We start from the raw sequence: 26,165 nt of genomic DNA on the forward strand, positions 1-26,165 counted from the left end.
TAAAAACATCCGCAAGGCTTTTCCTATTATTGACGGGGGGAAGTATGTGTGCGTGCGATATCTTAAAGTTTGTAAAGTTCCAGAAGTCTTCTGTTACTGTTTTATGTAGTGTGGGGTCAGCCATGCAAAATGTAAGTAGCTTGAGCGAAGGGACAGGGACACGAGGTTTAAGTTATACTTAAAATGTGGTGTTTCATAACTGCTTGAACCAAAGCCCTGTCCCGCAAATTTAATATAGGGCTCTCTGTGTGCCCATTGTGGGACTCCTTCTCCTGAAGGGGCACACAGAGCCTGGAGGTGGCTGTTTTCCTTGCACAAGACACAGTTAACCCTTATACAGGTCACCCACAAGATATTCCTTTCACAGTCTTAAGCCCAGCACCCCCCCCATCCCCTTGGAAACTGAGCTGACATATCTGTGGCGTTTGTTGTCTTATTTTGGTCACCACCACTGTCTAGAAAGCCATCAACACCACAGGCTAATTACTTGGAACTATATTCAGCAGAGCCGTTTTATGTAATGCCCTGATGGCAGCCAGCGGGGGTTAAACTAAGGCACAGTTATTGCTGCGCCAAGCTAGTTCCCTTGAGTAGGAGTTTCCCACACCCCTAATATACACATATATACACATAGCTAACTGAAGAGCAATGTATATTTAGTTGTTAAGGTGAACCTGAGCAGGACCGAAACAGTTGTTTCGAGCCACTCAAACGAAAATAAGGGCATAGTAAATTTAGCAAGCTCATACCTAAAACCAGTGCAATTACCGTAACATTTACTGGTGTGTGATTAACGTTTAAAAGCATCCCTAAAACTCAAATGTTGAGGTTGGGGATCTGGAATTGAAAATTCAGCTCAATTTGATTTTTGTTTCAGTTCTATGGCTATAGTCAAAGAGAACAACAACTACCAGACTTTTAGAAGACATCTGAAGGCAGCCCTGTTTAGGGAAGCTTTTAATGTTTGATGTATCACAGTATTTTAATATTCTTTCGGAAGCCGCCCAGAGTGGCTGGGGAAACCCAGCCAGATGGGCGGGGTATAAATAATAAATTATTATTATTATTATTACTATGCACCATACATTTAAAGCACATGACCCACCAATAAATCCTGGGAACCGTAGTTTATCCCCTCAAAGAACTACTAATTTTAATGGATCATATGTATAGTTTTAATTCTATTAATGTTTAATTCTTTTTAATGATGGTCCCACCCCCCCATGTTTTAGCTGTTTCTACTTTATCTGTAGGTTGCCTTGAGTCCCGGTCAAGAGAAAAGGTGGGATATAAATATAATAATAATAATTCCAACCATCCTTAACAAACTACAGTTCCCAGGATTCATAGGAGGAAGTCATGTGCTTTCAATGTGTTTTCTGTGTAGTGTGTACATTCCTCTGTTGCATCCCTTGCTTCTCTGATTTTGTGCCTTGATGAGACTTGTGCCAGTGGCCTCAGTTTGGATTGCAGTTTGGTTAATTGTTTATTGAACATTCATCCTGATTTGTTTGCAGTGAAATTAGAGAAAGTTGGCTATTTATTGAGCATGATTCTGATTTGTTTACGGGGAAGTTAGATGATATCGTGTCAAAGCCAGTGTTACCCCACAATTTCCAATGCATTCCCCCATCACTGCCCTTATCACAAAAAGTCCAATCTCTTGAGGAAACAGGTTTGCCTCACAAGACTTCCCATTCAACTATAATTTCACAACCTGAATTTTCCTGGATGTGATTGAATACTACCTGAAAATGGTGACAATCTGGAAGTCTCCTTAGTTTATTCCCCCTCTTTTCTCGTGAGGCCATGATGACCTCTGAAATGTGAAGAACCTCCATATGTTTGAGGCTAAAGTTGCTTCCTAGATGACCTGTTTAATCAAGCCTTCATCCATTTGTTTGCAGAAAGTTTGTGTTAGGAGATGACGTGATGTCAGCTATTTATTGAGCATTCATTCAGTTTTGTCTGTGGAGAGGTTAGGCAATATTGCAACAAGCAAATGTTATCCCACACTCTCCAGTACATTTCCTTATCACTTTCCTTCCTGCAAAAAGTCTTATTTGGGGGGAAGAGGAAGGGGTTTTGTTGCGCAAGAGCTGCAATTCAACTTTAATCGCTGAATCTGAATGTGCTGATAGGCAATTGAATCTCATCCCAAAATGCTGACAGTCTGGAAGCGCCTTCAGTTTCACCCTCCTCTCACCTTGGCTGAAGTACCCTTTTTCCAGATCTGGAAGGAGCTTTGTGAATTACCCTTTTCATGTTGTAACTATTGACTTAAACAGTCAAGAGCCTAGGAAGACAATATTTAATGTCTTAAGTACTCTGAGGCCAGTTCGAGGATGCCCTTAGCAATAAATACTCAACAGACTTTTCTCTGTCACATAATAAGCTCTGAAAAATCCCTATCCCTAGTTCCCAGAGGAGTTTTCAACTGTTTTCATTAGTTTGCTTTTTAAGGTGAAGGATCAATATTATATGGCTGTTTAAAATAAATGTTTTTTAAGTGCAGGCAGCACACCTCAGGCATGAAGGGAACCAGCATTCAGCTTGCTGATGTGATTATAGCGCAAACTAGACCAGCCCTACAATTCAGAAAGGGTGAGGCAGCCCACCTATGGCACCATTTAAATGACATCAAATTGCTGCATGCACACCATACATTTCAAGTATATCACTTCCCCCCTCCCATGAATTCAGCACACCACAAAAGCTGTAAAATTAATGTGTGTGATGCACCTCTGTTGATCTTAACCTCTGAGAGCGTCTGTAGGGAAGGAGGCGGTCATTTAGATATTTGGGAGCTAAGTCACCCAGACTGAGCACCTTAAATCAGGCCCAGAAATACTGTACACAATTTCTGCATTCTGGTTAGTATAGAAATATGTGCATTGCACTCAAGGAGAGGCTAAATACAGTGGAACTCCCCTGGTGGAGTAACAAGCTACGCATCTGCAGTTTGAATCACTGGAAATCAGTAGGATCAATATGTCTGCATAATCTCATAATGGCAACAGGATTTGATCCTCTACATGAGGCCTAACACAGATTATTTGTTTTATTTAAGCCTAAAGCCTGTGCCTTCTAAAGAGTCAGAATGGATAATAAAATTGCAGAACAAAGGCAACTTCAGTCCTGTTTCCTCCAGGGCAAATGGGGGTAGGATGCTTGTGTCACTTAATTAATTTCCTGTTGGACCAAAAATGGTGTGAATTGGGACAGTACCAGGCTGTCGCCAAGCCTCCCAATTATTAGCTGCATGTGCCCCCTGCCCTCCAACACACTGGTGCCTCCTTCCCAAAGCTCAGGAAGCTCATGCGCATGATGTCAGAATGTTGGGACATCACATGTGCAACATTGCCCCCCTCTTTGCCCTCGCAAACTGGCACCTCTGGCCATAACTGTTCCCCTACAAAAAATGTCACCGCATGCCACTGATTAAGCTGTAACTGGGCTTTCTCTCTCTATCTTTAGGATTCCTCCCCCCCCCCCCAAAGTTTTTTTGCACTTTTGCAAACTGCTGAGATGCCCTAAACTGGTTGATGTCTCCCTCTTGCATGGAGGTGGTGCTGTTTCGGATGGATAAGGATCTAGCTTGGAGAATATTTTTGCTATTAGTATGTAGGATGTGCTATGGGTTTTAGAGAGTGGTCTCTAAAGGCAAATGATGCAGTTCCCTCTGTAGACCAGAGTGAAGTGAATCTGAGGCCTCCCAATAGCTGCATTAGAGATTGCTTGACAGCTGAACTGATTCCACTCTGAGCTGTCCGGAGAACAGTAGGCACTAAGGAATTGACACAGGTTGCATGGAAAATGCAGGATTTCTCTGGAGACTGTCGGGGTTCTCTCCGCCACAAATGTAAAGAAGCCTTGCTTGCATCTAAGCCAGTGTGAAGCAACAAAGTTCTATTCAGGGGAGGCCAATTGAAATGAATGGACGCATGGCAGTCATGTTCATTAAAACATGCTCTGCATATGCCTGACATTGAATGCAGCTCTTAAGTATGCTCTCTACACATGGGCATCAGACAGACTGACCTAGTCCAGGGGCTATTCTGAGTCCGAACAGATCTGAGACAGAATTCCCGTTAACCCACTACACACCTCACTTGCTTGCAAAGCAAACAAGTCCTTCTTACATAGTGAACAGGAGTCAAAATTAGCGAGCCAGGAAATTAGAGCTGACCAGAGGACAGAGCTGGGAGGGGTATTTGACCTTGACATTCGGCTTTTCTCCAGACTTTAGAAACAGCTTTGATTCTCCCTGAGAATATATAGGCCAAACTGGTATGTGTCCCTGCTCCCAATGGGCAATATATACATTTTTATATGACCCTGCCCCACTGTGGATCCATGTCGTTTCCCCCAAAGAATCCCCCAAATTAGATTACTTGCTCCCACAAAGGATCATGGGAACTGTAATTTACCCCTCACAGTGCTGCAATTCCCAGCAATCTAAATAAGCTACAGCTCCCAGGTTTCTTTGAGAGAAGCCATGTGCTTGAAATGTATAGTGTGTATGCAGCCCAAGTCACAGAATCATAGAGTTTCAGAAGGGGTCTAAATCATAAAGTTTTAGATGGGACCATCTAGGCCATCTACACTAGTCCCATGCTCAGTTCAGGATTTACATTGTAAGATGCAGCTATTTATCTTCTGCTTAAATGTCTCCAGTAAAGCAGATCTCACCATTTCCAGAGGCAGTTTGTCCCACTGTCAAACAGCTCTTACCATGAGGAATGTTCTACTAATGCTTAGCCAAAATCTGCTTCTTTGCAGTTTCCACAAGTTTGTTCCCATCTGCTGTCTGACAGCTCTTCAGATATTTGAAGACAGTTACCCTGTGGCTACATACAGACTATATCTTTAAAACACATTCAAAGTACATTCATGCCCCCCCCCCCAAATTCTGGGTACTGTAGTTTGCGCTTCACAGAATTACAATTCCCAGCAACTCTTAACAAACTGTTGGGGTGGGTGTTCTGAACGTGTTTTAAAGGAATAGTGACACAGCCAGAATTTTCTCTTTACCGAGCTAAACGTACCCAGAACTTTCATCTGTTCTTCACAGGTTCCCTCAAATTGCTTTGATTCCCTCAAATTGCTTGTTTCCAGTGAGGATGGGAAATGGCCAGCTGTGGAAACAGAACAGGAGACCTAAGTTGCTTAACAGAACTCACTTGCCAACTTATAAAGGATAAAAATAAATAGCTCTTCCATCTTTCTCATTTTCTTGTATATGCATATCAGTAAAGGAATGTACCCTTTCTGGATACTGCATTGCTTTTCAATTCCAAAGCATTAGAAACAAAATACCATCCATTCAGAACAAAATGTGCTGTCCATTCAACTTAATTCAATTGAAGCATTCAGGGTGAACACTAATAAAATAATATTTAACACCAGTATACAACTTGTAAGTGTTCAAAGTGCTTCCTGTGTGTGTCTAGCTACAATTCTTACAACAACCCTTTAAGCCAGGCATGCCAGTGTTATTGTCTTCCACACTGCAGATGCAGAGAGAGGGGGTTGTAAAGGCTGAGAATATGGCTTGCCTATGGGTTCGTGTCAGTAGCAAGATTCCAACCAGGGACCTGCAGTTAGAATGAATCTGCCCATTCTGGCTTCCCATTTTCCTATCTTCCACATTTGTTTGATATTCACATTTTTGTATTAAATTTTGCCTGATGTACACCTTTAAGCAAACATTCTTGTATTTCTTTTCACTAACATATGCACACTATTTGGTTGAAGAAGTGCAATGCAAAATTCAAAGAAGTGCAAATTTCGAAAGCTAGCTGTGTTTTGGTTTGCATATGAGAAGGTGCCAGTTAAATGATAGGTTTGCATTAAAATCTGAACAGAATTCCCCTTCCCCTTCCCTCCTTCCTGATTCACAGCCAAGTCTCTTAGCTACTATACTCTACCTTCTCTCTGTGTTTGAATGAGCACCTCACAGTGATGGCCAAGAATCAATGCCTGTAATCCACCAATCTCTGTATCATGCACATACCCACCTCTGTTCCCGGCTTCCCCATTATTCTGAAAAACCAAGAAGAGGTCATCTGCAGGACGGGGTGCGTAGGATGTCATGGAGTACAATGTGAAAGCACAGCCTGAGCTGCTCTCTGTGGTGCAAAAATTGTGTAACAGTGGTGTCATGTACAGAACAGGAATTATATGGGGGGAAGTTGAGGAAGTCTTTTGGGAAAAGTGAGAACTTCTCAGTTGCTGCATACACACCATTAATTTAAAGCACACACATTCCAAGAGCCCTGGGAACTGTAGTTGGATAAGGGTGCTGTGAATTGCAGCTATGCGAGGGGAACTACAGTTTCCAGGATTCTTTTTTTTTGGGGGGGGGGTCATGAGCTATAAATATATTATGTGTACTTAGCCAGTGTTGATATGGTGGATTATGAAGCATTCAGTGGAATGTAGTTTCTAAACTAGGAAAAGAAGACAGGATAGCAGGGAGCTATTAAATCTGCTGAGCAAAGGTTTTTGTTTTTTTAGTGTTCTAGACCTAGCTCCACATTTTTCATTCCTCCTGCTTTTGTTCCTTTCCGCTTTCCCTATTTTTATAGGTCAAAGTCGCTCTTTTTTGCTGCCGCCGCCCAAAGTCAGCTTGTGCCTGTTGCTTTCCTCCTCCTGCTGAAGTAGCTTTGGGTGGTTTCCAAGTAAAATAATAATGAACAACAATAGTAGATTTCTTACCTTGCCATCATGAGGTCCAAGAGTAATTTCAAAAATACAATTTAACACAGTTAAAATGGATTTCGATGAAGATAACGGAGTAGGGCCTAAAATATTGTTACACCTTGTGCCAATGAAGGCTAGTAGTAGTAGTAAGTATTGTTACACGCCACCCTCAATCTCTGAGCAGTTTGAGATTCCAGGGAGTTTCAAGCACACTTACAAGGGTCTCTGTTTCCTTTTGGACAATGAGGCACAGCAGAGACTGTGGTGTCTTTATGTTATATGTTTCATTTACCCATCTATACAACCTGAACCTGCCATAGAGCATCAGAGCATCAGCATTCCATGCAAGTCCTGCTTCTCCCCCAGCCACAGCAGCTTCATTGCTCTGTGCCCTGCAGCTTGCCTTGCTTCCAAAATCACATCCCATCCTACTCTCCTCCCTAACCTAAGCACTGGCCTCTTTTAACAGAGGCCCCACTTCCTTTGATCTTCTTGTGTGAACGACCCATTACCCCAGACTATCATCTCAAGGGTTATTACTTTCTAACTTAATTTTAATTTTTTAAAATTAAGGGATTGACGAGGTGTCTAATACACAGTTTAGGAAGTTAACTTCATTAGTCTTGCACATATGCTAATTAAAGGATTGGAAGCTTGTGGTACACATGGATCTATCCTAAAGACACATGAGCCTGGCTATTTCCCAGTTTTAGTACTCCAAGCCTTAATTAAACTCTAGCACATGGGTAGGCAAACTAAGGCCAGGGGCCGGATCTGGCCCAATCGTTTTCTAAATCTGGCCCGCGGACTGTCCAGGAATCAGTGTGTTTTTACATGAGAAGAATGTGTGCTTTTATTTAAAATGCATCTCTGGGTTATTTGTGGGGCCGCTGTGGTGTTTTTACATGAGTAGAATGTGTGCTTTTATTTAAAATGCATCTCTGGGTTATTTGTGGGTCATACGAATTCGTTCATCCCCCCCCCCCAAAAAAAAATATAGTCCGACCCCTCACAAGGTCTGAGGGACAGTGGACCAGCCCCCTGCTGAAAAAGTTTGCTGACCCCTGCTCTAGCACCTACACATCTATGACAATATATATCTCGGCAGAGGGCTTTCTCGGTAGTGGCGCCTGTGCTGTGAAACGCCCTCCCATCAGATGTCAAGGAAATAAACAACTATCTGACTTTTAGAAGGCATCTGAAGGCAATTCTGTTTAGGGAAGTTTTTAATGTTTGATGTTTTATTGTGTTTTTAATATTCTGTTGGGAGCTGCCAAAAATGGCTGGGGAAAGCCAGCTAGATGGGCGGGGTATAAATATTATTGTTGTTGTTGTTGTTGTTGTTGTTGTTGTTGTTGTTGTTATTTGAGTACATGGGCATAGCCAGGGGGTGGAATCTGCCCCCCCCCCAAGCAAGTAAATCAATAAAAAAAGTAACTGAGGTTCTGCCCCACTAACATAAATCCTGGCTATACCCATGTTCAGGTGTCAAAAAGCAAGGTAAAGAGGTGTGTCTTCAGCAGATGATGGAAACTATACAAGGAAGGTGGCAGATGCACCTCTGTGGAGAGGGAATTCCACACCTTGGGGGCTATGAAAGAGTGCTCCCTCTTGGGCCACCAACCCCTGAACTTCTGAGGGTGGTGAAACTACCAAATAGGCCCCTCTGTTGATCTTAACACCCAATAGTGCTGGAAGAAGGGGGACTTCCAGATATTTGGGGTCTAAGCCATTTAGGGCTTTAAAGTAGCAGGAGATCACCTATAATACTTATGTGGAAGGATTTGCCTGGCACTAGCAAGATAGACCGTAGTGCAGCAGCTGTGGCACAACTGTGAATGCTTGTAGGCTGGCTCTCTGAACATGCTGCCGCCTCCCAGACTGCACATCCTGTCAGGCAGAGGTAGGCAATGTGGTGCTTTAGCCTGCAACTCCTATCATCCCTCACCATTGACCATGCTGGTTGGGGTTGATAGGTGTTGCAGTCCACCATTTTTGGAGAGCAGCATGTTGGCTACACCTACTGTAGTGTAAGATACAGCTTCCTTGGCACTCCCATCAGCATCCTTCAGTAGTACCAAGGACAGATGCCCCATCTGCCTGAATGGAGGACCGGCCATGGCCCTTGTATGGAACTAGTGTGAATGCTGTGGTAGTGATGTGAATTGTGTGTTTTAGCTGTGATTGTGTTAATGGGAAATGTGAAGAAGGCAGGAAGGCTTTGTTTCCGTTTTCTGTATTGAAGGAGGCGATGCAGTGGTCTTTGGGGAAAGGTTGGCAGAATGGCACAAAATATATCCAGGGATGCAAGTCCTTGCATCTTACTTTGAAGAAGTGGACTAAACACTTTCCCTTGACCCTAGTGCTTTGTACTATACAGATATTTTTTGTTATAATTCTGCTGAAACAGAGTAAGAATTTCAAACAAAACCAAAATCAGAAAAAAACCATATGAGCAGTGTAGGTTGGTAATGAGCATCATATTTGAGTCCAGCATGACAGCCAGATTTCTCGCTGCGCTGCAGATAAGAGAGTTTTGTGAACTCTTTCAGGTTTAGCAAGTCATATTAACACAACCATGCCTTAACATCTCTCTCTTTCTTCCACCCCTTTCTGCTTTCCACAGATGGTTCATCACCGTTTGAACAGCAGCAGTATAGTACATCACCTGCCACCACAAAAGTCCCATGCTGAAGACCCTTTCTTCATCGTTGAGACCATTTGCATCTGCTGGTTCTCCTTTGAGCTCCTCGTGCGGTTCGTCGCCTGTCCCAGTAAGCCCGCCTTCTTCAAGAACGTCATGAACATGATTGATTTCGTGGCCATCATCCCTTACTTTGTAGCCCTCGGCACAGAGTTTGCCCGCCAGCGGGGCGTGGGCCAGCCTGCCATGTCCTTGGCAATCCTCAGGGTCATCCGGTTGGTGAGGGTCTTCAGGATCTTCAAGCTCTCCAGGCACTCCAAAGGCTTGCAGATCCTAGGACAGACACTCAAGGCCAGCATGAGGGAGCTTGGCTTGCTCATCTTCTTCCTCTTCATCGGAGTCATCCTGTTCTCCAGCTCTGTCTACTTCGCCGAAGCTGACCACGAAGGCACAAGCTTCACCAGCATCCCTGCTGCCTTCTGGTGGGCTGTGGTCAGCATGACGACCGTGGGGTACGGCGACATGTACCCTGAGACTGTAGGTGGCAAAATTGTAGGCTCCCTGTGTGCCATCGCTGGAGTGCTCACCATCTCCCTCCCGGTGCCTGTCATTGTCTCCAACTTCAGCTATTTCTACCACCGTGAGACAGAGTGCGAGGAGACAGGGCAGTACATTCACATTACCACCTGCCCATACACCCCGCCACCCTCCCCTGCCCCTGCCGCTATCCGGGAGAGGGCCCACCTCAAGGAGAAGCATCACCATGGGGATACCCCCCATACTGTGCCCAATTCGGAACTGCTAGACGGCGTGGTGCCTATGGGCAACTCGGAAAACCCCAGCAAACGTCTCGTTACCCAAGTGTGACCCACCTTACCTATCCAAGTGACTGATCCCCACACCCCGACCTGACTTAGCCCTGCACCTCATTGTCTTAACTGGAAGGCTCTGCAAAAGCAAAACCCAAAATACCAATTAGCCCAAACGCCGGTCTCTGGTTTGGCTTTCGAACCCAAAGACAGTACATTGGGTACAGAGAGAACCTTTCGCATCACTTTTAGAGAGGAGACTGGAGGAGAAAGACAGCTGTGATTAAATTTGGGATGGGGCAAGTCACAGTGGGTTGCCGGCGGAGCACATGGCAGGACACAAAATAAGGGGGCATCACATGAACTCGGTCGCAAGGAGACAGTTAGACAAACAGACACACCCTTTTGCCCTGCTCCTTGCTTGTTTGGCTGAGGGCTCAGTCCATCCAGGAAGAAACAGTCCCTCCTACCCACCTCTGCTCCTTTTTACTCCCCTCTCCCTCTGCCTTGTCACACGCCGCTACCCTTCTGTGAGTCAAAGAGACCCTGGCATGAAGATGCCTCCATGAAATCACAGCAATGCGTTCTTGGGTTACATCTGTTGGAGCGCACAGTGGAACATACCCAGAGCGACCCGGTCCCAAATAGCAAGAGCGGGGGATAAATAAGGGAACGCCATCAGCCACCCGCTTCTGAATCAGGGCATCATAGGGAACACTGTTAGCGCATTGAGGTGGGGGGACTGTAAATACATCTCTAGGATACAACTGGCAGAAGCAAAGGAGTTGTCAGCATCCATCTGTCCGTCTTTATAGGATCCCCTTTCATTAGGTGGCTATATTTCATTTTGCTGACAATCCACAGTGAAAGGGATAGGGGCAGACACATGTTAATTCTTAGGCTACAACAAAGGTGTAATGCTTACATAACTTTTGTTGTGAGCATAGCTCACTGGTAGAGCATCTGCCTTGCATGCAGATCCTATGACAGCTCTCCCTTTTCTTCCAAGACTCAGCCCCAAACCATTCTTCCATTCATCGCAAGGCGGTAAATGCCAAGCCTGTCCTCTTCTTCTGCTTCGGTGTCCCTCCCAAGAGGGCAGTTGAGTGCAGCACAGCCAAACCTTTTGCCCCATCTCTAGGACTGACTCCCTACTGATCATTAGGCAGGGCAGGGCAGGGCAGCCTAGATCATGCTTCAGATTTTGGTGATACCTATGAAGGGGCAGCAGCTGATCAGTTAGCGAGTTCAGGGGTGGCCCGCTAAATGCTAACTCCCATCAGCCCCAGCTAGAACAGTCAATGGGCTAGGGAGAACCACAGGGCAGCCACCTCGATTGAGATAGCATTAAATGTTTACCACCATGGAAAGGGGGAGAGCGAAGAATACTGCTTGAACATTCTGCATCTGGCACCAGAATGTCTTAAGCTAAGAATTCTGCCTCCTACTGAGTCAAACCATTGGTTCATCTAGTTCAGTACTATCTGCCCTGACTGGCAGTGGCTCTCCCAGGAAATCTCACATAACTAGCAGGTAGAAATAGCAGGTAGAAATCTTCCCAGCCTTACTTTGAGACACCAGGGGTTGAAAATGGGACCTTCTGCATTCAAAGCAGTTGCCCTGCCACTGAGCTACAGCCTTCCCACCTGCATAACTCGAAAGGGGATTGCCTTACTGCTCCCTCTGAGTTGACCCTTCTTCTCAGCCCAGTCACAATTCTCTGGCATCCTTGGGCAAAAAAAAATCACCTTCCGTTCAGTCATTTTCAAATCCACTCAAGCCGCAGCATGGCCCTCTTCCACCCCAGTCTGGCTAGCTACAAAATACTTAGCCACGTGAGCTCAGTTTGGTCTTCTGCCAGCTGAAGAGCACCCTTCACTCCCTCCAGGGCATCTCTGCTCTGATAAGTGATGTCTCTTTCAAAGTCAACCCCTATGATCTAGCCTGAGATATTTGCGCAGGAGGGGACAAGTGAGGCGTTTCTCAAAAGTCTTAACCCAGCAAGTATCCAGCAAACGATCCCTACTCTCCCAGCCACCTTTCTTGTCTTAATATGTATTGTTTCCTGCTCCATTGGTCTTACAGGCTGGGTAGAGCGAGACCTAAGGGGAAGTTTACATTCATTCATCCACAGTGACATTTTCGCCCTATCTGGCTGCAGAGAGAACGCCGAGCATAAATGCTTTACAAATGAAGAAGAAGAAATCCATAGCTACTTGGGCTTCATTAGGATGTGCGTAAGACTTATGCCATAAGAGAATAAAAGCTACTGTGTGAGTAATGTGTGTGAGTAAGCTGAAGGTGTCTGGGTAGAATTGAAGAGCAGTGCAATTACCTAAGAAAAGGGTGATTATGGTACCTATAAATAAAAGGGTAGCTACAGTTATGCCAATACTGCCTCCCCCCCTACTTCATTCAGATTTTGGTTTGCAAGGTAATTGTAAGTTATGTCAGAGTGTTAACTTACGTTGCAAACCGCAGCAGATGAAGATTGTAACTGGTATGCAGGGACAAGACAGAACCCTGTGATCATTCAGGTGGCGTTCCGTCCATGCAAGTACGGCTCCAGCAGAGCTCCGCTGGGTAAGATCAAAAGCCCATCTAATCCAGCATCATATTTCCCACAATGGCCAACTAGATAACTCTGGGAAGCCTACAAGCAGTTGTAATCCTAGCAGTGGCACACTGCCTCACTTGATGCTGCAAGCAGCCATTGTGACCAGCAGCCACGGACAGAATTGCCCTCTACGAATAACTTAGGCCCATTTACTTCTGGGTAATACTTAGTAGCGCACCATCCACTTTTATCTGGGGCAATGTGGATTAATGTCACAAATTGCATACTGCACAAAGTTACTGCTTCCTCTTTGCCTGTGGTCAAATCTCCTGCCAAATGGTTTCAGTGGCATGCCCTGGGTTCCAGTTTTATGAAAAGGGGAGAGAGAAAAATTATTTCCACATTCTCCAAACTGTGCGTGTGCACTTATTACAACGAAACTAGATGTCAGGATATGTGCACATTAGCAGCTTGAAATGCAGTGATGTCACCCCTTCCCATTTGTGTTTCAAGTCTCTTTTTTTTACATTGCTTTACACATCAGAGAGAGGAAGAGGGATGTTTCTCACCCAGAGCACATTATCTGATTTGATCTCCAGTTCGCTGAAGCTGATATCTCTGCATGTGCTGACATCTGCACAGGCATGATAGCTGGTCTCCAAAGTATACAACCTCACCTTCGCTGCAGCTTCTGTTTTCTAATTGGATGGAGGCTGGTTTTATAGAATTGTGGAACTGTAGAGTTGTAAGCGGGCCCAAAGGGTCATCTAGTCCAACCCCTTGCAATGCAGGAATCACAGCTAAAGAATCTCTGACAGATGGCCACCCAATCTCTATTTAAAAATCTCCAGTGAAGTCCTCCACCTTCCAAGGTAGTCTGTTCCACTGTCAAACAGCTCTTATCATCAGGGAAAGCACATCACAGAGGACCGTTTTTCAACAATGCAGGCTACATATGTATTGCAGTCCTTTGTATTGAGCCTCAAGAACCATTGGTGGGCGCACACTGGAACTGGAGTGAATGGAGTAAACTCCCATTTATTTTGCACCCAGCGTGCTCCCACTGCTGGTTTGGGAAGTGGTGTCCTGTACAACATTAGCAACAATCCTTATCTATCCCATAATTCCTTATGAAATACTGTGTTTTGATGCTTCCCCCCCCCCCAAACCGCAGCTTCAATCTGAATTGAGAAAAGAAAGCTGCATTTTAAGCCACTGTACACAGCTAAGAAGAAAAAAAGGTGACTCTTATTTAGGTTGGCCCCTTCTTTTCTGATTGCTGCTCTGTGCCTTTAACAGAGGGGGAACTTCATAGCTGCACACTAGGCAAACCTTCGATCTCATAGTGGCTGCATTGTAGCTGTTTAACAACCAGGACCACAAATATAGGTGGCAACCATCTCTGTAACAGCTGTGACCTCGCATGTATGCTGCATTTTTCAAACATCCGAGTAGCATGTAATTTCTCTGTGTAATCCAGTAACCGCAGTGTGATTTGTGTACAGAATAGCTGCACTGTCGTTGCTAACCAAGCTTGCACTGGCTGCGTCGCTGTTGATATTCAATTACCTTGCAATTATTACTCTGCTGTTGTGGACACACAAGTCACTGTTTAAAGAACAGATACAATTCAGAAGTTATAGTTTAGAAGCAGGGGCTTGTTATTGTGTGGATACAAACAGCTAGAACCCACGCGGAAACTGTTGCATAAGTTTATTATATAGAAAAGTGGTCATCTGTTGTCCTCAGACACATGCTTTCCCATACACATTTTCCTTGCCTGTGCAGACGATAGACTCGCTTTCCCCTTAAGACATAGTTTTCTATGTGCAGATTACAACCCCGTCTTAGGGGAATGTTCAGAGATGCTGCTCCTCTCTTGCAATCTTGTCCAGGAAAGGCTACCATGTGATTCCGCTGCATGAGTAGCTCAGTTCTAAGTCTTCTATTACCATTGCAGAACTGCAATTATGGTGAATTTTATAAATGCCTTATGTGTACCTGCACAAAAACGGCATTAGAGATGGGTGCTGTCATGTTAAAAGTAAAAATGACATGTAAATTGCTGAGAATGACTCTCTGAATTGGTGCTACTGTTGAGTGCATAGTGTAGTAAATAAGAGTGACAGCCATTCTCTCCCCACCCACACCCACCCCATTGAGGTTCTGGGTCTTTAACAGCTGCATCACAGGTAGAAATTCCACAGCCAAAGCTGCACCTGTTAAAGATGCAGTCAGAACGGCCTCCGATGACATGCACAGGGTCTGGGTCGGTTCATATGGGGAGAGGCAATCCTTAAGTTATTAAAGTCCTGAGCCGTGTAAGTTGCCAGAGTTGCTGTTAGTTTAGGGTTATCAGACATCCCTGGTTCTTGGGGGCAGTCCCCGGATTTGCAAATCTGTCCCCGGGAAACGTGGCAGTGGCAGCCTCAGCAGCCCAGAGCGCAACACATCATATGGGGACTTCCGGCGAGGAAAAATAGCAGGCGTCATAGCAGTAAGCAGCTCCTGATGCCAGCCAGAGCCAACTGCGCTACCAGGCAGGCTCTGGGCTGCTGATTGCCGCCGCCACTGCTGAAAAGGAACCGGGGACGTCTGGTGTACCGATCTCCTGTCCCCTTCCCCCTTTGTTTTGACGGATCAGGGGAGGTTCGGGAGTTGTGGGCAGGCAGCCATTGCCCAGTTTTTTAAAAACTCTGCGCATTTATGTTTCACAGGGTGTGAAAAAAGGGCTTTGCACCTTGCCTGGCAGAGAAACCACGCGCCTTGTGCCCCTCCTGGGCAACGGCCGCCCGATCGGTCAAAATAAAGGGGGAAGGGGGCAGGAGATCAGGGGAGGCTCGGGAGTTATGGGCACGCAGCGCACCATTGCCCAGTTTTTAAAAAAATTCTGTGCATTTATGTTTCACAGGGTGCAAAAGAAGGACTTTGCACCTTTATACAATATGCATGTGTGCTTGGGCCCAGGGTCTTTTGCCTCACCATCCCCACTACTGACTCCCTGTTGCTACTCAGCTTCCAAAAAAAAAAAAAGTGTCCCCGGATTCATTGAAAAAAATCTGGTAACCATATGTTAGTTGCAAGTGCTATTCATACATCGTAACTGTTGTGCATGGAACAGTAATATGCATGTGATTCACTCCATAGTGCAGGGATAGGGAAACACTGTGCCCCACCAGATGTTATTAGACTCCAATTCCCATCAACCCCAGCCAGCCTGGGACGATGGGAGTTGTAGTCCAATAACTTATGGAGAGCAACTGGTTCCTCACTCCTCCCATAGCAGCACCATTAAGGCTGCAGTGGTACACATGCTTCCAGGACACATGCTTCCCAGTGAGCCCAGTGGGCATAGAAATGATTGGGCGGTGGGTGTGAGAATGGCAGTTTGGTTGTGCTCAGGTATGTAGCAGCTATACCCGCTGGGGATTGTCCACACACAAGGATTAACTGTGGAACTATGCTGTGAAGCATCTCCCATGACAGCTAATTTGTGAAAAGTGAACTATACATAGCAATTGCTCGATTCTGTGATACAATACCCCATCATATTTCAGAGGCAGGGTTTAATATACCTTTGGCAAGGGGGTCTTCTGACCTTCTCCATACATGGAATCTCCCCATCCTTGTCTTGAAACCTCAGAAGAAAGGGGGCTTCAAGTGGACCCCACCCGATGTTTTGCCTCTGATGCCATCACACCTTTCAGCAGTGGCACAAGGTCTGCTCTCTGATAATGCCTCTACCCCATATTGTGGAAGTGGAAACGCTTCCTGGCTCCTCCAGCTTGATCGGCCCCTTGCAAAGATAATAGCCAAGCAAATGAACCTCAGGTCCCGATGCTTATTTATCTGACTTACTAGCCCTATGGTTGCTCACCAGAAGTTCTGTCGCCTTCCAGTGGAAGTTAGGTTGGGCCTCTATCAAAGAAACCATCTTCCTATGTACCTAGGCAACTGGCTTCTGTCAGCAATGACAGGCTCACGATGAGGCCATTTCTTCCGGGGGAATATTTGGACAAGTTTCAACATTTGGAGAAGTTGCCGATTTGCTTGCCAAGTGCCGTTTTGAAAAACTCACACTTGACGTTCAAGAGGACTCTCAACCAGACGTCGCACACTGATGAATCCAGTGACTGACACAATGGATTGCTGTGGTTCTGGATTTCCACCTGATGTAAGAGGTTGTTTTTTTTACAGAACACTGTTTTTGCTTTTCCCTATAGAGAAGTTTCTCTCTCTCTCATAGAAGAACTTCCCAGCTGCCATCTTGTATGTTGCCTTGAAGAGAAAAGGTCTCTCATCCCGTTTTATTTATCTACAATAAAGTACATGGCACTTGTTATTTGTTGAGAACAGAGAAGAGTTTTCTATTTCCCTTCCCCACCAGGGATCCTCTTCAGATTGTGTCAACAAAACCCAGGATGAGGTAAAGAGGCCTTCGATTAGCTCAGGAGCAACCCAGAATGAACCCCCTGCTAGCCCCTCCTCTCATCTTCTGCCTCATGGTACATAAGCCTAGTCCATCCCTGTCTTGGGAGGCCCAGTCATCACCTCTGGCCCGCTGAGGTGGCAAAGTTTAAATATAGGCTTCCAGAATAGCCTGGATTCCAACTAGGCTCAGGCAACAAAAAATTGGCTGGACAAGCAAGACTTTAGGGGAGCCAAACGCTCTTTTTAAAAAAGGCATAATGCGAGATGACATCTCTGAGGGCAAGGGCGTCCCCTTGTGGAAACCAGTTGCCCAGATGAAGCCTTGGCAAGAGGTTACCTTGGACCAAATCCTAGAGAGGGAAAGACTGCATTATTCAGCTAAATTGAGTTTGGCTTGGCTAGCACATAGAAAGCAATGTACGTGGCAACAGAAGAGTTTGAAATTTTGCACTGCAAAGCTTCAGGGTGCACGCACACAAACAAAATGAATTCCCTTTGTACAGATTTACAAGAAAACAGACATACCACCATCATTGTTGTTGGTATGTTCAGGGCTTTTGGACAGGGTTTCAAGTTTGGATGGATGTCTGACAATACAAAGCGCCTTCTCGGTAGTGGCGCCCGCTCTGTGGAATGCCCTCCCAACAGATGTCAAGGAAATAAGCAGCTATCTTAATTTTAAAAGACATCTGAAGGCAGCCCTGTTTAGGGAAGTTTTTAATATTTAATGCTGTGTTGTTTTTAATACTCGATTGGAAGCTGCCCAGAGTGGCTGGGGAGGCTCAGCCAGATGGGCGAGGTATAAATAATAATAAATTATTATGATTATTATTATTACATGCACCACCACCTACCATCATAGAATTCCTTCTATCTGTCCCCTCTTGTCTGTAGCATCAAGGGATAGAAGAGGAGTACCGTATTTTTTGCTCTATAAGACTCACTTTTTCCCTCCTAAAAAGTAAGGGGAAATGTGTGTGCGTCTTATGGAGCGAATGCAGGCTGCGCAGCTATCACAGAAGCCAGAACAGCAAGAGGGATTGCTGCTTTCACTGCGCAGCGATCCCTCTTGCTGTTCTGGCTTCTGAGATTCAGAATATTTTTTTTCTTGTTTTCCTCCTCCAAAAACTAGGTGCGTCTTGTGGTCTGGTGCGTCTTATAGAGCGAAAAATACAGTACTACCTGCCCCAAAATGTAAGATCTGCAGAACGGGGCCTTTTCCTAAGTGCCCTCTCTAAGAACCCAAGAAGAACCCTGCTAGATCAAGCCAGTGGTCCATTTGTCCAGCATCCTTTTTCTCACAGTGGCCAGCCAGATGCCTGTGGGAAGCCCGTAAGCAGCACCTGAGATCAAGACCCCTCTCCCCTCTTGCTGTTCCCAGCAGAACCACTACTGCCTGTGGCTGAGGAGGCAGAGCAAAATAGCCATGGTGGCTAGAAGCCATTGATAGTCTTAAGGTAAAGGTAAAGGGACCCCTGACCATTAGGTCCAGTCATGGCCAACTCTGGGGTTGCGGTGCTCATCTCGCTTTATTGGCCGAGGGAGCCGGCGTACAGCTTCCGGGTCATGCGGTCACCATGACTAAGCCGCTTCTGGCGAACCAGAGCAGCGCACAGAAACGCCGTTTACCTTCCCACTGGAGCGGTACCTATTTATCTACTTGCAATTTGACATACTTTTGAACTGCTAGGTTGGCAGGAGCAGAGACCGAGCAACGGGAGCTCACCCCGTTACGGGGATTCGAACCACTGACCTTCTGATCGGCAGGTCCTAGGCTCTGTGGTTTAACCCACAGCACCACCCACATCCCTTGATAGTCTTAACCCTCCGTAAATTTGGCCGTGTGTACAAGTTAGCAGCCGAAAATGCAAGGAGGTCCTTTTTCCTCACATTTCGAACCACAGTTGTACGATACCGTACACAACCAGAGAAGAGGCAGGGAAGTTTTGAAGGTAGCCTAAGAACAGAGGAGGGGGCAACAATTTCTATGGGGCAGACAATGGTGGTGCCCTTTGTGCGCCTCCCAGCGTCAGATCACCTGTGGTGGGTTTCCACCTTTATCTCCCCCTGGGGCTCCGGGGTTTTTTCTAGAGCTACATAGTGGAACCATGACATGGTAAATATTATTCTGTCTGTGATATAAGGGGAGAGCTATTCTTGTTATACATTACTAATCTTCAGCTGAGGGATCATTGGCTGATAGACCACAAGTCCATCTAAAATGGCTACCGGGGCGGGCCCTACTATTAAGCAGAGTGAAACATGTGCCTCAGGTAGCTAATTCTGGGTGTCCCGAAAGGCAGGAAATGGATTCCCCTGCCTTTTTATTTACTTGCCTGCTTCGAGAGAGAGGTGCTTTGGGGGGGGGGGTATTTCTGTCTCAGTTGCCCAAATAACTTTGTCAGCCTTGGATACTGCGCACCTGGACTTGTGGCCAGGTGGGGTGAGGGTGGTAGGCACCATTTGCTGTTCTGCCTCAGGTAACAAAATGCCTTAGGCCGGCCCTGGTGGCTGCAGCTGAACACTTGTCCGAAGCTGAGGCAAAACGGCAGAGGGAAGAAGCAAAAAGCCACAGAAAGAAGGATGAGGAAAGATGGAGGAGAAAGGTGCTGCTTCTAATAATAAGCATAAGAAGTAGATCCCTTGCTAAAAGTAGAAGGTGAGACTCCTGGATCCAGAAAGGTTCGAAAACACTTGTATGCATGGTATTAAAGGTAATGTTTGCTCCAAGTGAGGAGATGGAAGGATGGAGGGATGGATAGATATGTAATTCTGGAGGCAAGTAGGCATCTGAGAGCAGGGTCACTGGAGGCAGCAGTGGCAGATGTCACACGCCCCACCCCAAATGGCTTGTGCTAACTTTGGGTCCAGGGAATCACACGTGGTTCCCCGTCAGCTGAGGGCAAACTTCTGTCTCCAACGTAAACACGCTGCATCTCCAGGTAGCTAAGAATAGCCTGTCCTGGTAACTTGAGAGATCAAGCGGAGGAGAGAAACAGGGTTTACCTCCTCCTTGGCCTTGAAGTGGGAAAAGCCCAGAGGGGAAAGGAATGTCCCGCTGAGGGACAGTAATTCCTGACGGGGAAACTTCACCACCTTCTTTGCCCCCAAGAGGGGCTCCCATGCCACTCAATGCTGTGCAAGAGAGAGGGAGGCTTTTGGCTGAGGAAAGATGTCTCAACAAGCAGCCTTCCTAGCCCACAGGAGCCCCCACCCGACCTTAATTCAGGTAATCCCAGGCCCTCGAGGCAGTGCTGGGGAAAAAGGGAATTCTAGAGTCCAGTGACAAGAAAGGAGTGATCCCCGTTATGTACACCAGGAGGCAGTGCCTACAAAGGGAATGAGGACGAGCAAACCCAATACAGTACAGTACAGTGGTACCAGTGGCGTAGCGTAGGTTGTCAGCACCCGGGGCAAGGCAAGTAATTTGCGCCCCCTAACCCGGGGCAAGGCAAGTAATTTGGGCCCCCCCCCCGCTGCACTGTCCCTCCCCCAGATAGTCCCTCGCTCTCTCTCCGCACCACACCACACACCTGGCACCCTCGCCTCCACAGTAGGCGGCGACCCGGCGGCTCGGATCGGATTCGCACAGCCAGCACTGCAGTGAGAGAGAGTGAGTGAGCCAGGTAGGGGCAGAGAGCTGCGAGTGCGAGCGCCCCCCCCAGATGTTGCGCCCGGTGCGGCCAGCCCCCCCTGCACCCCCCACGCTACGCCACTGAGTGGTACCTCGGGTTACAGACTCAGTGGTTTAGACCATAGCGCCACCCGTGTATTATGAGGTATTATGAGCCTTAAGGATGGTATCTACAGTACAGTGGTACCTTGGGTTACATACGCTTCAGGTTACATATGCTTCAGGTTACAGACTCTGCTAACCCAGAAATAGTACCTCGGGTTAAGAACTTTGCTTCAGGATGAGAACAGAAATCATGCGGCGGCAGCGCGGCAGCAGTGGGAGGTCCCATTAGCTAAAGTGGTGCTTCAGGTTAAGAACAGTTTCAGGTTAAGAACGGACCTCCGGAATGAATTAAGTACTTAACCTGAGGTACCACTGTATAGCAGGGGTCAGCAAACTTTTTCAGCAGGGGGCCGGTCCACTGTCCCTCAGACCTTGTGGGCGGCTGGACTATATTGGGGGGGGGGGATAAAAATGAACGAATTCCTATGCCCCACAAATAACCCAGAGATGCATTTTAAATAAAAGCACACATTCTACTCATGTAAAAACACACTGATTCCTGGACCGTCAATCGCCTGTTGAGAAGGCGATTGGGCCGGATCCAGCCCCCGGGCCTTAGTTTGCCTATCCATGCAGTATAGAGTAGCAGTTGAAAGTTTCAGGTATCACTCAGGAATTCTAAGAAACAAAAATTAACAAGAGTTATAAATAGTGTTTTCTGTTAGTTTCTAGGGCTGCGACTGTTCTCCTGCTGGATCAAGCCAGGGATCTGGGGAACACATGATCTGGATCTGGAGTCAGGCGGGGGTGAGGGCAGAGCTAATGTCTACTAATAAGAGGTTTTTTTTAACCCTGTACAGTGAAGGGGGGGGGTGATAAGGAGATGCGTCTCTTTCCCCCTCCTCCCTGACTGCCCTGCAGAGGGCAGGAGGGTTCAACTCTGCCGGGTGCAGAATTCCCTGCAAGGAGAATGCTGGCAAAACAGACCCCTGCAGTGATAAGAGAGTTGAGGGTCAGTTCAGCTCAGACTGGCATATGTGTGTGTCTTCCTCTGCTGGAAACAAACAGCCACAGTGCAGTATAAGGGCTGTTCAAAGGCCTTCTTGAAAACAGCCCCACACTGCGCTTGGCAGACACTATCTACCTCTCCTTCTTCCTGTCTGACGCCCTGCACCCTGACGGTTGCTCCAGGCTGCCCAACCTAGAGCAATTCAGGGCTTTTTTGACCTGACTCAGTCAAAGCACAGATCCAGCTGAACTGATTCACAGAATTGTAGAGGTGGAAGGAACTCAAAGAGTACAATGCCTTACGATGCAGAAATCTCAGCTGAAGAATCCCTGACCAGTGGACATTCAGCCTCTGCTTAAAACCTCTAGTGAAGAACAGCCCACCATTTGAGGGAGTCAGTTTCATCGCTGAACAGCTGAATTGGCCTGATTCAATTCAATTGCAGCTTTGGCTGAATCTAGTGGACATTCCAATACATTTCCTGCAAAAATTGGTTCAAATCAATGCAGTTTCGAAAGGTTCAGTCCAAAAGCTTGATTCAAAATCAAATTTTTATGAGGTGTGCAAATGCATGTCATTTGGAACAATTCAGTCCGCCATCTTGATTCAAAATGGCATCCAAGGGTATTCGAAATACACACCCAAACCCAGTCCTTGATCTTGGAAACTATCACACCACATTGGTAGGCAAAATCTTCAGAGGCTTCCAAATTAGTGCCATATGGAATGTTTCATTTCACCATCTTGATTCAAAATGAGGTCCCACATCCAAGCATAGGCTCCCCGATCTCAGGAATCTTCATGCCAAATTGCACAGCAGTATCTTCAGAAATGGGACGCGGGTGGCGCTGTGGTCTAAACCACAGAGCCTAGGGCTTGCCAATCAGAAGGTCGGTGGTTCGAATCCCCACGATGGGGTGAGCTCCCGTTGCTCAGTCCCTGCTCCTGCCAACCTAGCAGTTCGAAAGCATGTCAAAGTGCAAGTAGATAAATAGGTACCACTCCGGCAGGAAGGTAAACAGCATTTCCGTGCACTGCTCTGGTTCACCAGAAGCGGCTTAGTCATGCTGGCCACATGACCTGGAAGCTGTACGCCGACTCCCTTGGCCAATAAAGTGAGATGAGCACCACAACCCCAGAGTCAGCCACGACTGGACCTAATGGTCAGGGATCCCTTTACCTTTACTTATCTTCACAGATATAAAAATCAGTGTGATTTAAAGCGGTTCACTCTGCCATCTTGATTCAACATGGCACCCAATAGTTTCCAAACGTAAACCGAAACCTGCTCCTCCATCTCAGAAACCTTTGTACCAGTTTAGTCTAGTCCATCATCTTGACTGAATATGGCTTTGGATAGAAGACCAAAACCCTCTCCTTGAAATAAGGAACCGTCATTCCAAATCCAAAACCATCATGCCAAATCAGGCAACAATATCTTGAGAGGCACATGAACGAACACCTCGAGATGGACAGCTAGCGAGGCTGACAGACAAATCGCTTTCCAAAATATATAATCGATGTATGTATATTCTTGCCATACTCCTGAAAAATCAGTATTCCTGCAAGCTCTGCCAGGCAGCCTTCTAGAGAAAGTGGGCATGCCATAATTTCCCTGGCAGTTCTTTCTTGTTCTCACATCTCTTCCAGCCAAAACTCTTATTTCTTGAGGACCCATGAACCAGAGCTGGCATCCTTGGTCATGCCTACATCTGAGACATGCCTTACTCCTCCATTTCCTCCCGTCTCAATCCAGCTCTCCAAGCAGCACCAGAGGCCAGATGTAACCATCCTTCAAATTTCTCACCTAGCATCATTCTTGGGCATTGTAGGAGATATGACCGCTGCAACCAAATAAGCCAATCAGGGCTCACCGGCAGAGAAGGGGAGAGAGTTTGTCCTGGTCCTCTACAAAGCTGGATGGAGCTGGATCCTGCCAGGAACCCAACCTCACAAATAGGGCTGTTGACTTGTCTCACTTCAGGATTCCTGTGCCATTAACGGAGTCAGAAATTCAACACGAGAGCTCTCTCTACCACTGTCTTAGTTCCTGGAAAGCTTCAGCTGTTGAACATCTGCCTGGCATGCATGCAGCTCTCAGTGGCGTAGCGTGGGGGGTGCAGGGGGGGGCCGGCCGCACTGGGCGCAACATCGGGGGGGGGGCACTCGCACTCGCAGCTCTCTGCCCCTACCTGGCTCACTCACTCTCTCTCACTGCAATGCTGGCTGTGCGAATCCGATCCAAGCCGCCGGGTCGCCGCCCACTGTGGAGGGGAGGGTGCTAGGCGTGCGGTGCAGTGCGGAGAGAGAGGGACTATCTGGGGGAGGGACAGTGCAGTGGGGGTGTCGCAAATTACTTGCCTTGCCCCGGGTTAGGGGGCGCAAATTACTTGCCTTGCCCCGGGTGCTGACAACCCACGCTACGCCACTGGCAGCTCTTAAAGACACAACGATCCATCTCCCAGGACCACGGATCAACCATTTTGGTCTCCCAAGGAACCTAGACCTGTCTTGGAAGGATGTGAGATACACCCCTCGCTTTGATCTTACCCAAGGACCCCTGACTCCACCTTCTCCTCCACCTCTCCCCAGCCCTAGGCCAAATAAACTCCTCTCTGTTTTATAGTTAGCTCTGTTAATCCCTTTTCCTCCTGGACATATTCATGACCAAGGAGGGAGATTGCCAACTTCCCACATCCCTCCAGGGCCTAAAGTGGGAAGAGGATGAGGCCAGCCACCACACGATCTTTTCACCAGTTATTTTGTGCTGCTAATCTCAGCCCTGACAGCCAGCCTCAGATGCACCTCAACCAGGTGAGAGAGTGAAGTGTGTTGACACAGGGAGTCTGCCCTTATGACAGCACAGCCTCGATATTTGCAGGCGGAGAGAGCAGCTGTACCTTTAAAAGTTGCACAGGACGTTCTGCCCAGGTGCATCACCTGTCATCACTTGCCTTTTTGATAATAAGTACCAGGTAAAAAGCTTACAAAGAAGCGTGCAAGCATTTAGGTTCATCAAAACTCTTAGTCATACACCCTTGATGAGCAGTTCTGATGTAAGTAAACATTTGACTTCATTGCAGCATTTTCAACTGCCTTTATAAAGGTCCTTTTGGTCCAGCATGGCTACCTGCGATTTATTACGATTATTTTCCGTGCAATTTATTACGATTATTATCCGTGGTCCTATTGTTTAGTCGTTTAGTCATGTCCGACTCTTCGTGACCCCATTAGATCAGAGCACGCCAGGCACTCCTGTCTTCCACTGCCTCCCACTCATGCTGGTAGCTTCAAGAACACTGTCCAACCATCTCATCCTCTGCCGTCCCCTTCTCCTTGTGCCCTCCATCTTTCCCAACATCAGGGTCTTTTCCAGGGAGTCTTCTCTTCTCATGAGGTGGCCAAAGTATTGGAGCCTCAGCTTCAGGATCTGTCCTTTCAGTGAGCACTCAGGGCTGATTTCCTTAAGAATGGAGAGGTTTGATCTTCTTGCAGTCCATGGGACTCTCAAGAGTCTCCTCCAGCACCATAATTCAAAAGCATCAATTCTTCGGCAATCAGCCCTCTTTATGGTCCAGCTCTCACTTCCATACATCACTACTGGATTACAATTATTATTCCCCTGTAAATCATAATGTACAGTATAATAAAAATCCTAATAATCTTTTCCCATTTACTGCTTCCTTTATGTGGGGAACCTTTGCTCCTCTGTATATTTATTGAACTACACTTCTCACCAGCCCCAGCAAACATGGACAGGGATTGTGGAAGCTGTGGTTTAGCCACATCTGACGGGGCAAAGGGTCCTCATACCCACTTTTTGATTTTCCTATGCCATATTTTAGATTGTCAGCCCCATGGGGGGCAGGGTCCTTTCCTCTTTGGCCAGGTACACAGAGGGCCTTCAGGCCATTGCCAGACTAATATTTCTTCCCCATAGTGTTACAAGCTTTGTTGATCAGGGTAATGCTGTATAAGTAGCCTATCTTGATTGTCGGAGAGGTGATATGAATGATAGTCATCTTCGAATATCTGAAGGTCTGCCACATGGAAGATAGAGCAAGCTTGTTTTCTGCTGCTCCAGAGGGCAGGATCCAAACCAATGGATTCAAATTACAGTGTTACCTCGGGTTACATAAGCTTCAGGTTACATACGCTTTCAGGTTACAGACTCCGCTAACCCAGAAATAGTGCTTCAGGTTAAGAACTTTGCTTCAGGATAAGTACAGAAATTGGGTGCGGCGGCAGCAGCAGGAGGCCCCATTAGCTAAAGTGGTGCTTCAGGTTAAGAACAGTTTCAGGTTAAGAACGGACCTTCAGAATGAATTAAG

The 26,165-nt window shown here is 46.7% G+C and overlaps 2 protein-coding genes across 2 annotated transcripts in view; both read left to right on the top strand.

Moving 5' to 3' along the window:
* The window catches only part of KCNA7 (potassium voltage-gated channel subfamily A member 7), a 29,877-nt gene extending 17,327 nt beyond the window's left edge, over window positions 1-12,550 (top strand). The window contains exon 4 of the mRNA XM_083408196.1: window positions 9,332-12,550. Within this exon, the coding sequence (XP_083264322.1) occupies window positions 9,332-10,216 (885 nt within the window). The 3' untranslated portion in view covers window positions 10,217-12,550. The remainder of the gene's footprint in view (window positions 1-9,331) is intronic.
* Window positions 12,551-25,866: 13,316 nt separating this feature from the next.
* NTF4 (neurotrophin 4) overlaps window positions 25,867-26,165 on the top strand; it is a 43,613-nt gene continuing 43,314 nt past the window's right edge. The window contains exon 1 of the mRNA XM_083408276.1: window positions 25,867-25,954. The gene's annotated coding sequence lies outside the window, so the exon portion shown is untranslated. The remainder of the gene's footprint in view (window positions 25,955-26,165) is intronic.

The sequence above is a fragment of the Podarcis tiliguerta genome (genome assembly GCF_965153285.1).
Source record: "Podarcis tiliguerta genome assembly, chromosome: 13".
Lineage (NCBI taxonomy): Eukaryota > Metazoa > Chordata > Lepidosauria > Squamata > Lacertidae > Podarcis > Podarcis tiliguerta.